This window comes from Myxocyprinus asiaticus, chromosome 18 (genome assembly GCF_019703515.2).
Source record: "Myxocyprinus asiaticus isolate MX2 ecotype Aquarium Trade chromosome 18, UBuf_Myxa_2, whole genome shotgun sequence".
NCBI lineage: Eukaryota > Metazoa > Chordata > Actinopteri > Cypriniformes > Catostomidae > Myxocyprinus > Myxocyprinus asiaticus.
This window is the reverse complement of record NC_059361.1, coordinates 12684342-12702324: the sequence shown is the minus strand read 5'-3', so window position 1 is coordinate 12702324 and position 17983 is coordinate 12684342. Positions and strand designations below refer to the sequence as shown.

Sequence of the window (17983 nt, the reverse complement as noted above, 5' to 3'; positions counted from 1 at the left end):
TCCACTTGGCAAGGTCAAGTTTCGAAACCTAACTTCAGTTCCTCTCTAAATATTTTTTTCTTCATCATTGTTTTCGCAAAGGAGATTTATGTAACATGATGTTACAAAATCAAAATTATAGGCAACAGTTACACATGCTGAAAATTCTGAATTTACATAATTAAAAGAGTAGTTCACCAAAAAAAGTGGTATTTTCTCATCATTTTCTCACCCCTTTGTTGTTCCAACCCTGTATTATTTTTCTTTCATTCATGGGACACAAAAGGAGGTCTAAGGCAGAATATCCAAGCATCCATACAATTTGTATACTTTATTCAAGGTTTCAAGGTCAGAGAAAAACTGAATTTGAGCCACTGTTCACTGACAATTTCCCCTTTGCCATACAGCTCACACATTTGGGTGTCTTTTCAACTTCAGGCACTTTCATGTCCCAGGGACATGAAATTTTCCTCATTTTGTTATATGAAGGACACATCAAAACTGACTTGGAAACTTTTTACCAGGCCTTCATCATTTATTTTTGGTACTTTTTAAATGCCATATATGTATAGATTTGATTGTTTTAGCCCATCCCAGACACATACTTTCAATATTAATACAAATTATTACATGTTTAAAACTATAATAATCTAAACAATGTCAATGTTTTTTCTGTGAAAATTATTTTTGTAAATTGTTCAAAAATTAAGTCCCACAAAACATTAGCGTACCTTTTAACCAAGTTGACAATAGTTTCAAAAGAAGAGCATGCTTGAGATGAAATATGACATATATGAAGAAAACAAAGATTTTGAAATTTTACAAATTATGCAAAAAGTAAAAAACAATAATACATTATTATGTACCATGTTAATATTTAATTGTATTTATGATACCAAAAAAAAAAAAAAAAAAAAAAAAAAAAAAAAAAACATTTGCTATGAAATTAGCCTAGCAAGTCAAAGGAGTAGTCCATTTTCTTTCAAAAACTTTAAAAATGTAATTTCTTTCACAGTCATTTCTGCCATGGAATTCAATTATGTAAACATAAAAGAATAAAAATGACTAAATGTCATAATACAGAATTTGAGATGTGGTGGAAATGGCACTGTGGTGGGAGTTTTAATGACTTTCAGACAAAAATTACAAAAATGACATAAATCTCCTGTGATGCATGTACATACACAGTTGGGCATTAGTAGTACACATATTAAAAAACGTAAATCCAAAGAGATGAATACTTCAATAACACAGAGAAGCTGATGTCTTCTTGAGTTGTTGCCTAGTTACAGTAATAAACAGCTGCCACTTGTACTCACGTTGATGACGTATTAGGACTGGGGTTTGGACCCAAAAATTTTATGTGAACAGAGACCAACGGGGTCAGGGGGAGGGGGGAGGAAACGAACTTGGGTTTGTCCAAGCAATCGAACCAAGTTTGAAAGCACCCTTAATAAATGCCCAAATTTAAAGAAACATCCATTTGAGCTCATGTTTTTCAAATTTGCCATTTCACGATCAGTAATTTTTCTATGCAAGAGGAGCTCAGACAGACATGGGTCGGAAGACAAACTTTGAGCAAATGATGACAAAATGTTCATTTATGTGTGAATTATTCCTTTAAGAGACACAGACCATCTGTTTATTGCATTCCTACATTATATGACTGATTCATAGATATTGCAGCCATCTGAACTCTTAGACCAATGGACTGAGGTACAGCAACACTGGGGCCTGCTGTTAATGGAGGGAAAATACTTGCAATTACTTGTGTGTGTGTGTGTGTGTGTGTGTGTGTGTGTGTGTGTGTGTGTGTAGAATAGAGAGAAAGACTAGGGGCAGAGATGCCTAGAGAGGAGGAGGAGCGAGGGCGAGATAGAGGGATGTAATTTAGTTTGCCACACAATGGGGTGAATAGCAGACACGTGATGGAGCTAATGGAGGAGAGATGTCCTTTTTAGCAGTGCTAATTGATAAAAAAGAGCTAGCCTTTGTTGAACCAATCCCCCTCCCCTCTTTGGAGGTGTCAGGGACTCCATGGGTAAACCCCCATCTGCTTTCCAGGGTCCTCATTAACCATTCTCCAAGCACATGCACAAACAGCCTCTACCAGCAATACACAAAGACAAGTGTGCCTGCTACATTTGTGCGTGCTGATGTGTGAATGCTACATTGTTTAAAGATTAGTGTCACTGTGAGAAAGTGAATGATCCCCACCCCTGCTTTTTTCACTTAATCTTATTTTGTATATCAGTAATGCCATTTTAATTGCACACATAATATATGAACTAGAGAAGGGCAGTATATACTTTGCAAAAGTAGAGATGTGTCAACTGGTATTACTATTCCATTTAAACGTGTGTTTTTTTTTTAAACTTGTAATGCAGTGTCAAAATGACACCAGGGCCCAGAACTTTTGGAACACAATAGAAACAAAAAGCAGTAGCACAATATAAAAACAATGGAATTCAATGGAAAGCCCCCACCATGATAGGAACAATGTGTGTGTGTTTGAAGCTGTTTTCACTGAAGTGTTACATAATGAGAAGCTGTTTTTGCAGCTATGCTAGTCTTTTCATTCTGTTCTTATAAATAATCTTGTCTATAGGTTGGCATCCATCAATTTCCAAAGAAAGATAGTGTAATCAAATAAGATGAAGTAACTTTCATTGTAGGTTATTCATTGTAGTTTCAAAAAAATAGGCAGTACCACATGATTATTTAAAGCTGAAGTGTGTAATTTCTACACAACTAGTATCACCAAATGGAATTGCAACAATAATCACTGTTTTCAAACAGATTCCAGAAAACTCCCCATGTCTTCCATTGGTTGCAGAAACAGATAGCCCACCCCAAACTCACAGCATTTGGCAATGTTGCGGTGTTGGGCTGAACAGCCACTCAAACGACAGAGGAATGTTTTGATAGCAACACAGAGCAACAGTGTTACAAATGACTTACTAATAATCGCCTCTACATAGTAAGCTGCTATCTGAGAAGACTTTTAACATAAAAAAAAAAAATACATTAAAAAAATGACACTCATCAGCTTTACTATATAAACCATTCAGAATTACTCATGCTGCAAAATAAGATTTTGGTTATGCCACCCTCCCCTAGTTTGAACACTCGTTCATACCATGCATAAACTCTCCATGTTAGCACCCATGATTTGTTACTTGCTGGTAGCCATGTTACCGACATTGTGCTGCTCAACACTTACCCAGTCTGATTTAATACCTCATAACTGTCAAAACCCATGACAACAGCACTATGAAGATCAAAGAAGCTAGGCAGAGTCTGCACTGAAGTCTTCCACAAGACTCTACTTGAGAGGGTGGCTACACAACTGAAGCATAATGAAGTCCTTAACATAGCCTGATTTCTCTCCTCAGGCTAGATTCCCATAGAACTATGAACAGTTCAGAGGCAAAGCACATGCTTCCAGTAAGTAAGGTGGGCGAGGGAGAGAGAGAGAGAGACATGTTTTTTGCTTTGCTGTATCCTGGTGACTGTTTGTTTTTGGGAGTCAACAACTTAAGATGTTGCTTGAGATCCAAGTTGGAGTATGAATGAACTTCGAATTTGTGAATCAAAACCAAGACCAGCCCCGTGTTCGGGCAGAATTTCTTATAATTCCAGGAGTTCCGTAACTTACAGAGGAGGTTTCTGAGAAACCCATTTACCCTACGATTACCTCAGCACCAATTTGTAGCTGAGTCAAGATGGGATGAGAATGGTTACTGGCCATGATACTGTACATATATGCAGTTGGTAAAAGAAACCACAGGTTTCTCCTTTTTAAAATGATTATTTTTTTATGGGATTTTCTGTCTAATAATAGAGCTGACAGCAAGACAGAAAAAAACAACAACATGGAAAACTTCTGAGGCAATTTTTTTGGAACATTCAGCATTTTCAGCAGACTTCTTTAGACTTCAGAAGCCTGAATATATAGACAATAACAAATCGACAAAAAGATTTTAAAGGACATTCTGAAATCAAATTCTTCATGGATCAAATCAGATTCTAAATACCAAGAATGTAACCAAATATTAAAGACTGGGAGGACCAAAAGTTTAAGAATTTACTTAAAATACATATATTGACCACTATTATGCATATTGGGGGATTGTGTCCCCCTCCGGTTCTATGGTGGTCACAGCCACAATATCAAATATGATATTGACTTTTATTAACTAATGGTCTAATGGATTAAAGGTCATTCTGCAATCAAAACCATCATGGATCAAGCCATAGATTTTAAATATCTCCAATCAAACATGACACTGACTTGCAATTGAATAGATTGAGAAAGAGATATAAATGTATTGAGCTGGCATCAAAGCAACAGACTAGTGGTAGACTCCAGGCTGAATGTAGGCCTCCTTTCTTATAAGAATAAAAAAGGGCCACTCAGCAACCCCTGGCTCTGATATTAGTCAGAAACCCCATTAGTCTTAATGGCTGCCCCTGGGCACAAGGGAGACTGTCTATCCTTTTAAAACTACACACAAGGAACTCATTAAGACTTGAAACAAAGAGGAGTAGTAAGAGGGGGTAGAGGGAATGAGTGAATGAGTGACTAACTGATTGACAGAAGGGAGAGAAGTGTGAGATGCCCTACCTCCATTAACATCCCACCCCCCACCCTTCAACTCTCATCGACGGGTTCTTGTGAGGAGCTGACCGCAGAAGCCCATAAAGGCTCAGTCATTTCCATAATCTCTCATATCTGTCAGATGAAACACTATCCAGATGGCTTAATGGACACTCTGTAGAATCCCGGCTTAAAAATCTATACCTAATCAATAACTCTGGCTCCCCAGCCCTTCAGCACCATTTGCAGATGTGTACTACCATACCTGCTGCCTAGTATTGACCCAGCTAATAGGGTTATTTTGAACATGTTCTTACTCCGTCTCCATTGCTAAAGCTCTTTGTGGAAAATAAGGTAGGTCAAAATTCGTTTTTCGGAAACACAACAATCTGTTATGACGTGGCTAAATGTTTTAGGCAGCCATTCCCACAGTTGTCAAAAACGCTGGGCTCCACTTAGGAAACAAGCTGATCAGTACATGGAAATTGCAAAGGCAATCCGTTACCATGGCAGCTAATTAACTTAGAGCAGTCACAGGCCCTTACCCCCACCTCTCTGCCTCTATTCACCTCCTTTTTAGGTGCGAGTAAATCTTCGCACAAATCCATCAGTGGGAGTGATTCAGTTTATAAAATTTAATTTGAAGTGTTCACAAGTTGTGTAAAAAATAGAGGAATCATTTCTCTGGTTTATGGACAACAAACCAAATAAAACCTTCGTTGAGGTTTGATCACTTTTTTGCCCATGCAAACAGAGTGCTGAAAATCTGTTTAAGGAATAGTTCACCCAAAAAATACAATTCTCTCATCATTTACTCACCCTCATGAAACCCCAGATGTGTATGACTTTATTTCTTCTGCTGAAAACAAACAAACATTTTTAGAAGAATGTCTCAGCTCTGTAGGTCCATACAATGCAAGTGAATAGTGACCCGAACTTCAAAAGCTCAGAAAATTTGATAAAGTCAGCATAAAAGTCCATAAGACTCCAGTGGTTTGTTCAATGTCTTCTGAAGAAATCCAGTTTGTTTTGGGTGAGAGCAGACCAAAATGTAACTCCTTTTTCACTGTACATCTGGTCCTTTTTCACTGTACATCTGGTCATTGCGGTCTCTAGGCACGATCATGATTTCAAGCTTGATTACACTTCCTAGTGCTTGATGCATGCACAGAGTGCTAGGTAGCACTATAGGAAATGTAAGTAGAGATAATTTTATCTTTTGGGTGAAATAACCCTTAAAGAAATGTTTTTGTGTCAAATAATTTTGACTCGTCTCTCGTCTACTTTAAAAGAAGCAAAAATGATGGTTACAGTAAAGCGTTTACAATGGAAGTGAATGGTGCCAGTCCATAAATATTAAAATATAAACTGTTTCAAATGTACAGCCACAATATACATTATACATGTAAACACTATTTCTGTGTGATAAAATAGCTTACTAAACTTATCAGTGTAAAGGTGTATCCAAAATTACAACTTCGGCAACGCAACGCCCATCACCGTGTGAGTGATTTTATCACACTAAAATTATGTTAAAACATATATTGTTTGCATATTTTGGCTATACTTCTGATTAACAGTGTGTATTTTAATGTTTATGGAGTGGCAGTACACTGTAAGTGCGTTACTGTAACTGCGAATTTTGTCTCTTTTTAATTAAAACAAAGGATGAGTCAAAATGATTTCATTTCTATTAAACTAGAGGTGTGTAACACATAAAGGATGGGCAAAGAGGAGGCAGGAACCGGCTGAACAGTAAACATAAAGTTTAATGGTAACTTAAAACCAACATCAACAAACATGCAGCGCGGCTGCGTGCGTCTCTCTCTCTCTCTCTCTCGAACTGGTGCCTCCGGCTCGTCTTTATCCCCCTCCCAGCTGATTAGCCCGATTCAGGGCCGGCCGTGTGTCTTCATGACCCGGCTCCGCCCTCCTCCTCGTCAAACTCCTCCATCACCCGACTCAGGTCGGGGAAACCCCTGGCATGACGCACTCCCCTTCCTTCCTGGAGTGGGGGCGTTGCTTTTCCGGCCGTGCCTGCCTGCAGGTCTTCCCTGTCTTTCTGGAGCCCTGGGAGAGACGAGGGGAGGGAAAGGTGAGAGGGAAAGAGCGAGGCGGAGCGACAGAGAGAGAGGAGGGAGAGAAAAACTTGTCCGCTGTCGCATGGTCCTCAACCACTCCTCCGCCCTCTCGGCGGCTGGCAGCGATCCCTCCATCCCCAGGCAGACGGTCATGGCTGACGGCGAGGACTCTGTCCTTCCTGGGTTTCAGTACCAATGCAACAGGTAAAGGATGGGCAAGGAGGAGGCGGGAACCAGCTGAACAGTCAACATAAAGGTTTCATGATATAAATGAACTTAAAACATAAGACAAACAGACACACACAACGCGGCCACATGCGTCTCTCTCTCTCCAACCGGTGTCTCCGCCTGCCCCTTATCTCGCTCTCCCGCTGATCGGCCGATTCAACGCCAGCCGTGCTCCATCATGGCCCAGCCACGTCCTCCTCCTCATTACAAGGTGTTTATTAGAAATGCTGTTCCAGACAGACCAAATGTAAGCTTGATTCAGATCCAGCACTGTGGATACAGTGAGAGGATCCTCTGTAAAATCCTGAATTTGGGATTTAACTGATCCACTCAAGGTGGGCAGGAAATACGCTGAGGTGTTTATGAGGGTTTGGCCGAAGTTACAATTGCACTCGTTACTTTCAAATTATTTCCAGACGATTAGCCAGACAGGAGATGTTTTTATCCACCTTTGTTCCTCATGCACTTTAAAGATTTCAGTGCTTCAGTAAAAGTTAAACTGAGCATGTCATCAGCAGGACAAATGTGATACTAAAACATGAGCCAATGTGGCTTGTGCTCTTTATCAGTGTTTTTAAATAGACTGAATAGTTTTCTTGCCCTTGGCAGCTTTCCCTGGGAGTGTGAGGTGTGTCACTTTCATCATTTGTCTTGGCTGTAGACATTTCCAAAAAACAGCAAATTCTAGTACATGGATGTTTTTGAACCATTAATGTGAAATGTCACTTTTAGCAGTCATTGCATCAGTGGAGTTAGCCAAAAATGTTTTACTTGTGTGTTTTCTTAGCCCAGAGACATTGCTCAAGACTACACACATAGATAATGGACAATATGTGACCTCAGTTTCTTTGTGAAATTGTTCTATTTGCTAATATCAGCTTCTCTGTGTTGAATAAGTTCCTAAAAGTAAGTGAAATGAATAAATGGGAAGTTATAACTATTACAGTGGCAATTGTGCCCAGGAAATTGTCAAACTTGTTGCCAGGTCAGATGTAATCTAAACTTCATGGCCTATGTTACGCGACATAACTGGAATGCTCCCATTACAATCAACTCACCTGTCTACACTGCAGTGCTGCTTCTAAATTTGTGTACTGTCAAAGTACAGCATGTAGTGCAGGGCTAGTCAGCTGGCAGCTCATGGGCCAAATCCGGTCCGCCAATCCCTTTTATCTGGCCCTCTGACTGATTTTGATAAAATCATGTCATAGTCTGAAACATCCGAGCGCTTTCTGTGCAAAACTCAGCGGTGAGTTTATCAACACTCTGCAGTGCGTGCAACAGCATTAGTGGTCGTCAGAAGATATCCATGGTCCAGTTCCAGGCCGGAGCACACGTGTTTAAGCTTGTCTAAAAGCTTGCTTTTATTCTCCATTCTTTAAGTGGTAAACGTGCATATCTCGTCAGTTCCGATTTGTAGAGCTTGTAAAAACTGATAATGTGATGTGCCACTGAACCTGCAAACATGCAAATATCTTGACTATGTTTGGCTCTATGTATATACAAATGTGTGTCAGTGTTCTGAGTCCCTAACATCATCAAGGTAGTTTGTTCTCTGTTTGATTATCTTCACAAGTATATGGGCTGCTGCACAAATTCACAATATGTGCAGGACAAGGAATGGCTTATTTTCCCCTCACTGAATAGGAGGATAACAGAAAAAGGAAGAGCTGACATTTTCATTTTTTTCAGTTTTAAATGTATTTTATGTGAAGGACTATATTAGATTGCTAGATTATATATATATATATATATATATATATATATATATATATATATATATATATATATATATATATATACCATAGATTGTAAGTTGTGTATTAGATTGCCATGGTTTTCTTATGTGGATTAATATTGTCAAAGATACAAAATTTAGCAAATCTAAATGTTCTTCCTAAGTTTTCATAATTTGTAAACAATAACTCTACATTATTAAAATTATCATTATAATGTATGCTCTTCAGCCAGATCTTAAGAAGGAATTTATAGCCGGACCTTAAAATTTTTTAATTGATTACCTCTGACTATCTAATGTAAATGAATGCATAGCATTAACAGTGTTTAGTGTGTTGTTTTTAATGTTAACATGTAGTTACAATGAAAGTTTTAGCAAAGATAAAAACAGAAAAAAAAAAGAAGAAGAAGAAAAAAAAAATTGGCCCCTGTCGAGTTTTCATCTGGATAATCTGGCCCCCGCATTAAAGTTGTTGAAGAGCCCTGATGTAGTGCATTGGATAAAGAATGTTATTCTTGACCGTTAAGAAAGTACGTATTTAGGTATGCAGGTGACACCTCATTTATACTGCAAGAGAGTGATACGATGCAACAAAACTAGAACATCTACATCGCAAGCACAACCACTTCAGCACATGTTCTGGACTTGATGAGCACGCTTGCAGTTTAGTCAGCTTTGTTCATTTTTTATGTGAGCATTCTAAAGCTGCATTGGAAGAGTATGTACTGCATTTGATGAATAATGTACCTTTCTGCTGTAATAAAGAACTTTCTTTAGGTAGGTACAGGGGAGTAGTATGACTACATTCCTATGACGTCTACACAGCTATTATGGCAGGATAATAAGTGTCCAGTGGATGCACACTTTAGAAGGGATTTATCATCTGGGGATTTCTTGCCTACTGTTTTATGAATGCTGATTTAGACATACACTGTTAAAAGTAGTAACCTGCAATCAGTGATGTTAATATTTTTGACTTTGAATAAAACCAGTTAATTGAGATTTATTTATTTTTATTTGTCTAAGATTAATATTTTTTTCAGTGTAGTTCTCATTTGACATACTGCTTTTGCAAAACTATAGCCAAATATGGAAGTATGCAATTATGGAGCATATATTTCTGAGGGAGAGACTGCAGAGTGGAGTGTAATTGAATTGCAATGAATCCGCGTGTAACACCGCCCCCTTCACGCGAGGATCAGCCTCTTCCGCGCCGCACACAGAAACGCCCTGACAGGGGTAGCTAACAGGACGGAGGGAATGAAAGAGTGATTGAGAGAGAACGGGGAAAGAAAGAGAGAGGTAGGAAAATAGACACTTCAAGACTTCAGAGATCGGATCTTGTCAAAGGAAAAACTGTGGTAATTTTTGCAAAAAACAAAACAAAACAAAACAATAAAACCTTGAGGCACAGATACGGACTTTGGAGGACACGTTTGGGACTATCCTAACGGAACACACTTGAAAACATAAAGACAGACTTGAAATATATACATTGAATGCGTGACCATGACGGCAGCTGTCGATATGAAGCCGTTAACTATAATAAAGTCCGAAAAAGTAGACGGTAAGTGAGCGCAACTCATTTTCGTCGTTATCATGATGTTTTGATATTATTGCAAAATGTGTCTTAGTCACTCCCCAGTCAGTTATGAGTAACTTTTGTGAATTCTGAGATAATGTCTGTGTAAAATTCGTTGAAGTAAAGATAATAATATAACATTTACCCACATTGTGACGGTGTCAAACCGGAACATTTCCGTAAATTGATGCAATATTAAAACTTTTTTGATAACAGCCATACCTATTACTATGTATACAACGCTCCAGATGTGCCTGTCATCGATTTTGTGTAAACAGATACTTTGTGTTATATACAATTATATAGCAATATTCAATAATGTGATGCTGTTTTAGGATATTCGGACCATATTATTTATTTTCAGTTATAGGCTACATTTGAACAGCGAAACTAGTAGAATGTGTGCGCAAAACTGGACTTGTTTAGCTGAAAGAATTGGAGCAAAATGTTTCATTTAGCAAACGCTTTTATCTAAATTTAGGCCTATACCTTCAGTTTGTTAAACATGTTACGAACGTGTGTTCTGTGCAGAGTTTTACAGAGGACAGATGTTGTGTCAAGCGCAGCCTCTCATGACATGACAGACATTACCGCTTTTATATTGTCGCGTGTCATTTCATGCATGACCAGCGGGCTTGAGTTTTAAATACACGAGTGATTATTGTTGTGTGGAGGCGACTTTCAAAACATTGCATCATATAATGTGCATTTAGTGGAGGCAAGTTCTATTCATTATAAAGTCATTGGGCCCCGGGCTTTCTTTCTTTTTATGCAAATATTATGATCATCTAGGACTTTTATGTGTGCATTAATATCCTTGTTCTTTCTTTCTTTCTTTCTTTGAAAGTGCGCTTGTTTTTGTGATTGCACGCACACACGCGCGCGCGCACACGCACGCACGCACGCACGCACACACACACACACACACACAAACACACACATACACACACATGCATGCATGTCATTACAGGGAAATTCCCTCCTGGCTATAAAAATGGTCAATGTCAACTGAATGATGCTTGTCATGATGCATTTTTCACTGTCCATTCATACCACATCCATTAACCCCCACCACTGACCCAGCCATGCCTGACCAGGGTGAAGGAAGGGAGGGCAGATGCCATGCTGGTTAAGCAGTCAGCAGTTTCACACTCCTCCGCTCTACTCCTTAAGATTGGAATAAAGTGACGAGTGTGCAAGTGGGAAGTTAGCACATGCCGTGGCACGGTGTACTTGGAATCCCTAGAAACTGACCCTCTTTTTGGCCCGGAAGGGCAGGGTGAGTTCAGTGGCCGTTAGTTTCCCTATGATAAAATTTACAGCTGGTGGCTATACACACAGTATTCCGAACTCCCTAACTCTAACACTCTCACACACACACACACACACACACACACACACACACACACACACACACACACCATTTACACCACCAGCAGTTAATACATCATGGAAAAAAAGAAGAAAAAAAAAGACATTCACCTTTGCAAGCTTGTCAGAATGAAAGCTAAAGCTGAGGTATAATGACTCCAGTCTGATGTGTAAGATGTGCTATGAATCATTACCACACTTGCATATTCTCACATGCACACAGGCCTGCATGTACAAATGCAAACTGTCATGCACTTGCAATTAATCACATGAACATGCACTTTCCAACCAACATTCACAAAACGCAGTGTGCAATCGGGCTTTCCCTTTGCATGGAAAAACAGTTGTGCGCTGTAAAAAAAAAAAAAAAACAGAAAAAAAGTGCTGATACATTCAGCAGGGTTGCCAAAATTTTGTGCTATCTTGCAAAATTATTTCTCAAGACGATCTCCCTCGAGTTCAGTCAACCGTAAGTGTTGACTGAACTCGAGGGAGCTCACTGCCTTAGATTGTAAACTGCACGTTTGGCTTATTTATTGTTGTTCTGCTTCTTTAGTCTTCCTGTAGAAAAAAAAAAAATATGGTTATGTGAACCTTGTGGGTATCTTTTGACAGTCTCATACCTGTAGGGGTATTAAGCTCTGGCACACTGACACAAATTCTAAATTATACAATGTGTGCACATTGTTAATGTGGAGAGAGTGTAGCCTAGACATGAAGCATCTGATCCCAGTTTGTATTGGGTCTTAAATCTAGACAAGTGAGCAGTGTCTTGAGAAGACAACAGTTAGTAAAGAGACAAGCCTGCCTTCCCTCACCCTCCTTCTGCATTTTGACTCTGTTTATATAAAAGTGATGAATGGCTGAATTCAGTCAAGAGTCACACAAAAAAAGACGTAGGGAACGAAGAGACAATGAGAGCTACACAAGAGGAGGACAGCCTCGATAAACACACTTACATTCATTAATGAAATGGCTAAAATAAGACTGTGTGTGGAGTTAGCACAAAACAATCTCCATTTAACAGAAACCCCCCCCCCCAAAAAAAACATGACAAGCTTAATTTAGAGACAAACTGACTAAACTGACTAAAATTAATGAATATGGCATTATGAAATATTAACTGAATTTAAAGGACATTTTCATCAAAGACAAAAAATAAAATAAAATAAAAATAACACTGGTTAGAGCAAAATATTTTTTGGTAGGTTGAGCTTGCAACCTTCTAAGCAGGCCACAAGTCATTCACAAGAATGGCCCTATCGGCCAAAAACATAAACTCTTGTAACATCTGCATGCTAAAACTACTAATGCTGCCCCTACCCATCAAACTTTTGTTTTGAGCATCTTCTGAGGTCCCTGCTTTGAACAGGGTGTTGTCAAAATGCTTGACAACAGGACCACTCCTTTCATCTCTGACCAAAGACTACTTAGCACAGAGAAATGAGTCAGCAACTACATGATAGATAGCAAGGGGTCACCTCCCACTTATTTCAGCCTAATGAAAGAACTGTAGAGAAATAGCCCTTGATCAGTACATCTCCTCTTCGCTTTCTCCTTCCAACTCTCTCCCCATGTGTCTGTCTCAGGGTTCAGTGAGTGACAGGAATGTCTGAGGGTTGGGTGGGCTGCCTGCTACCCGCTTTTATCTGATTAAGACACTGCACGCTTTCATCTCAAACCCCCGATAGGCCCCACTCGCACACCCATGCTTCTGACACTCACACCTTGGGCACTATTGATAGAACGGTATCCAAGCATTATCAGGTATGGCGGACATCCCGAAGAGATGATAATGCAAGCTGGCAGTTCACAACTTTGCGACAGTGTATCTAAATATGACCTCGATTCCCATGTTACGTAACAGTACAAGCAAAGGTTTCTGTAATGCCAACTTCTTCTCACTTTCCCCAGGCCTGTGCATGCCTCGCTACCTGACAGCTGTGCAAACATGGAGCTGGGCAATCAAGGTTGGTCTTTTGTGGGTCTCAGATGGAGCCAAACAAATGACTCAGCCTGAACGCAATTTTTATAGGCCGTTGAACAGTGTACGAGTCACTACGGAAAGTATGTTCCTACATGAGCTGTAGGGCATGTTCAAGGTGATAGAACTGACACTAGAACAATAATCTTTTAGAGGTAATAGGATTCATATTTGACAGTCAGAATTGATTCACCAGACTGGAAATATCCATGGAAAATATTGCAGCGCTTGAGGCTAAGATGAAACACTGTCAGATCAGACGGTCTTGCGTACCTGTCCTGAATGACTCCCCCGTAACAGAATGTCCATTGGTTAAATTACTCCCCTGTCAAATTCTTTGTGGTTAACACACTTTTTATTATTCCCTTTAAAGCGTAGTCATTCAAGGGGGGGGGGTCACTTTCAGTGACATCAGAGTGGAACATAGTGAGTTTGTGTAAAAACAACTAATCTTTAACTCTGATATTCTAAGCCTCTATTCTTGCACACTGTCAACTGTCAGTGTTGGGGAACCTGCTTTGAAACTGTAGCTTCCCAACATACAAGGTACTCATAACTTAAAGTAGTCTCTTAACTACAGTCAAGCTACTGTTTTATAAAAATGAGTTAGCTACATTACAAGTAACCAAAAATTAGCTTATTACATTAAAACTATTTAAATAAGAAAGTATTTTTAAATATAGGCCTTTAACAGTCATTTAAAATCTTGCAGAATTGCGTCGTCATGGCTACAAAGTTGTAAAATGTAATACATCTTTATGCTGATAAGGTTAGTAAGTGATTTTCTCACACTTAAATTATGTTAACATGTATATTTAATGTTTATGTCTTATGGCTATACCTTTGAAAACAGTGTGTATTTTAACATTTATGAACTGACCCAAGTTACTTCCATTTCCACTTCCACGTAGCTTGCTGTAACAGCAATTTTTGCTTTTTTATTAAAGAAACAAGGGACCAGTTGAAATAATTTTTTGTGGTAATCAACAGTGTGCCAGAAATTGTGTTGATTAAGCTTAACTTGTACTGAACCCGTAACATTCCTTTAAGTTAGTTGCGTTTTTTTGTTACTTTTAGTAAGTCGCTCCTCAAACCTGTTGGCTTTTTAACAGCACAAACACTTTCTAAACTGTTGCGTGTGTCAGAATGACTGAATGATACGTCAAGAGATTTGTTTTCACTGTAGCATATTTGTGACCCAATTTGCTGTATTGCAGTTTGAAATCTTCCCAACAGTTACCTCTGGCCCTGCGTCTTTGAACTTCAAAAGACCAAAACAAAAGCAAAAGACACAGCATGCATACCCCCCCCACCCCCCCTTGCGTTCTTGTCTCTCTCCGTTCTGCGGGCCACATGGGCTCTCGACTTGTCTCCTTGGCCCCTAAAGTGGCATCTGCCTAGTGCTGTCTTCTCCCCACCGCGTACTACAGGCTAATTACTGAGTCACAGCCCTTGCCGAGCTGACTGCACCCACCCCTCTCCCATAAGATATTAGCCCTTCCCAGTCCCTCTGGTGGGCTCCAGACCGCCTCCTGGGTTGTGGGAGGCCCTAGATGTGAGTAAGCCAGTCTGACCGGTGCCTCTCTTTCCATGCCACTCTTGTTTTTAACTGTGGGTGTTTTACAGATGTCTCTCGGTTACCGTGCATGTTCTTAGCTATGAGACATGGAGGATGGCATTGGGTCTGGTTTTGAGATCAGAGTGCCGTCCTGACTGGTTCTGGCTTTGTCTCTCACATCTCAGGGAGGCAAAGGAAGACCTGTTCCCAGATTCATCTCTCCCATTGGTGTATACGCTTTCACAAAGTCACCTGTTTTAGGGCTCAGTAGTTAGAGCTGTTTTTGCAATTAACCTATTTTTGTCTCACCTCTTTGAACACAAATTCCTACCTTTAGAGCTGTATTGAGATCTTCTGGCTACCAGTTGCACTACATATGTTCCTGTTCTTGGTTTAAGGGTTAGTTAGTTTTTCTTCTGTGGAACATGAAAGATGATGTTTGGTAGAATCTTACCCACAGTCAGTATGTTTACATGCACAGCTATAATCGAGCTACATTGGGTTTTTGCATAGTTGAGCTACAGTCTTCATCTGTCTGATGCGTAATCGGATATTTGAAGGAAAGTCATCTGCTGAGGAAGTGTTAAATACAGGTTGCGCACCACCTCTGTCTCTTAGAGCATGCGCACAACATCAAGGCCAATTGTGGTCTGATTAACGTGTGTACTGTACATTAGAGCCCGACCGATATGGGATTTTTGAAACCGATACCGAAAATCACAGACCTTTTCTGTGTGGATTGTTCACCAATTTTGCACTGATATGACTATGCAAAGGTACTCAGAAGGCTGCTTTCTTAAACAAATATTTTTATCAAAGAACATTTGACATTATTATTATACATTGTCAACAAATTCATGCTGAGAAAATAAAGAATAATTTCAAATAAAATAAATAGCTAAATAAACATCAGTAATGTATGTTTAGTATCAGTCAGTTGCTGACCATTAATATAAAGAATAAATAAAAATAAAATAAATAGTTAAATAAACATCAGTACTGTTTAGTATAATTCAAATGATGACCATTAAAATAAAGAATTAATAAAAAATAAAAAAATAACTAAATAAACATCAGTACTGTATGTTTAGTATCAGTCAAATGCTGACTATTTGAATACTGCCAGTCAATTATTGTCAGGTTGTAAAACAAGAAACATTTACACCTTCCGAGTCAAGAGATCAAAAGTGGCAGTGGTGTTACACCGTATTCTGTCATACAAGTTCAGGGGAAACTTTCAACGGTGGAAAACCAGACTTTTAAATATTATATTTTATAAATGCAACGACTGGAATTGTTCGGTTGAAGGGGGTACCAAACTGCGAATCCTGAACAAAACAGTTTGGTGAATACATGTTTACACATTAGCTTCCACTCAGCTGACAAGCAATGAAAGTAGCTACGTGGTTAGCTAGTTAGCTATAAGCTCTTTTTCATGGAAAGTAAAAGATGGACCAGCATTGCATCTCACCAACTAGGTAACAGCGTAGCGTGAAATCAAAACTCAACAAACACAATCCACCACCACACTGTTGTCTACTGAGCTGCAAAAAGATGCTCTGATGTTTACCTTTCAATCTGCTACATTACTTACTGCACTGACAAACTATAGCTGCCTAACAGCAAACAGACATGAGTGACATGGTTGTCAGGGACAGGGTTAACGTTGTTTTAGTTATATTGAAAAGGGAAAATGATGGGGTCATTTTTTATTAACTTTCCAGTATGAATTTCACAAACTAGTAAGCAACTTACCGAGAAGACACCACTCAACTCCGCACCACTTAACTCCACACCGCTTAACTCCACCCTGTCTGTAGAGCCACCTTCAGTTCAGAGGCAGCTCTGTAAACAATGGAGTCAGAGCGCGCTCTGCTGGACAAACTATATATATCGGTTGGGCACTACTGTACATGCTGGACAAAGCCGAGCTACAATCACATTATCTAGGTCTGTTGGTTTGACTTCTATTCAGACTTAAGTGTTTACATGATATTTAAAAAGACTAATAATTGTTTTAGTCAGACTGAAATATAACTTTAAAAGTGCATGTAAATGTAATGTGACACCATTCACTTTTATTGTATCTACCTAACATCTCCTTTTGTATTCCACAGAAGAAGAAAGTCATATGGGATTAGAATAAAAGATCATTTTAATTTTTGGTGAAATTTTCTTTTAAGCATTTCGCAGAAGCTACTTTCTGAGGTCCAGGTGTTTGGCTGTAACTTGGTATTCGGTCTCTCTCTGCTACTTGATGTACAGCTGAATACAAGGCACAAAATCCTTGGCAGTCACAAGAGCCGCCACAGCTGGGACTCTTTCACGTTCAACCTTCTCCACGCTATCTACATATTTCTGACAGAGAGGCTCTGCTTGGGCGATTTAGGGATGGGATCCTTTAAAGGCGTTCTGTGTAGGTGTCTGGACTGAATCCAACAAGCGGTCGTAATGAGGGCTAGTCTTTGACATTGTTCACTTACATCAGTAGAGTATGGTGGGATCCAACAGCTCACCCTTTTCTCATAAAACCACAGATCAGGGTTTATTGTAAATCATTATTATTTCATTTTTTTAGCTTCCCTGCTAAAAAGACCAGCTTAACCAGGATGCATATCCCATGCTGGTATAGACCGGCTTATGCTGGCTAGTGCTGGTTTGGTACTGGGCTAGCTGGTGGACCAGCATAGCCATGCTTTTCACCAGCAAAACCTAGCCATGGTTGACCAGCATGGTCTTTCTTATGAAGCTGGTTAAGCTAGTTTAAAAGCCTAGTTGGGACATCAGCACAGCAGCATCCCATTACCAGCACCCAAAACACAACAAAAGCTGGTGACCAGCAATGCTGGTTTTTCAGCAGGG

General features: G+C 39.4%; 1 protein-coding gene across 6 annotated transcripts in view; it reads left to right on the top strand.

Annotated features, from left to right (window-relative positions):
* The window catches only part of ets1 (v-ets avian erythroblastosis virus E26 oncogene homolog 1), a 65273-nt gene that overhangs the window by 18354 nt on the left and 28936 nt on the right, over window positions 1-17983 (top strand). Inside the window, exons 1-2 of one of the 6 annotated variants that reach the window (XM_051724543.1) lie at window positions 9862-10193; window positions 13494-13549. The exons of 2 other annotated variants lie outside the window; for them this stretch is intronic. In XM_051724543.1, the coding sequence (XP_051580503.1) occupies window positions 10126-10193; window positions 13494-13549 (124 nt within the window). In that variant the 5' untranslated portion in view covers window positions 9862-10125. Of the gene's footprint in view, window positions 1-9846; window positions 10194-13493; window positions 13550-17983 lie in introns of those variants that run through there. 3 more of the 6 variants (XM_051724546.1, XM_051724545.1, XM_051724544.1) reach the window with 3 other exon arrangements.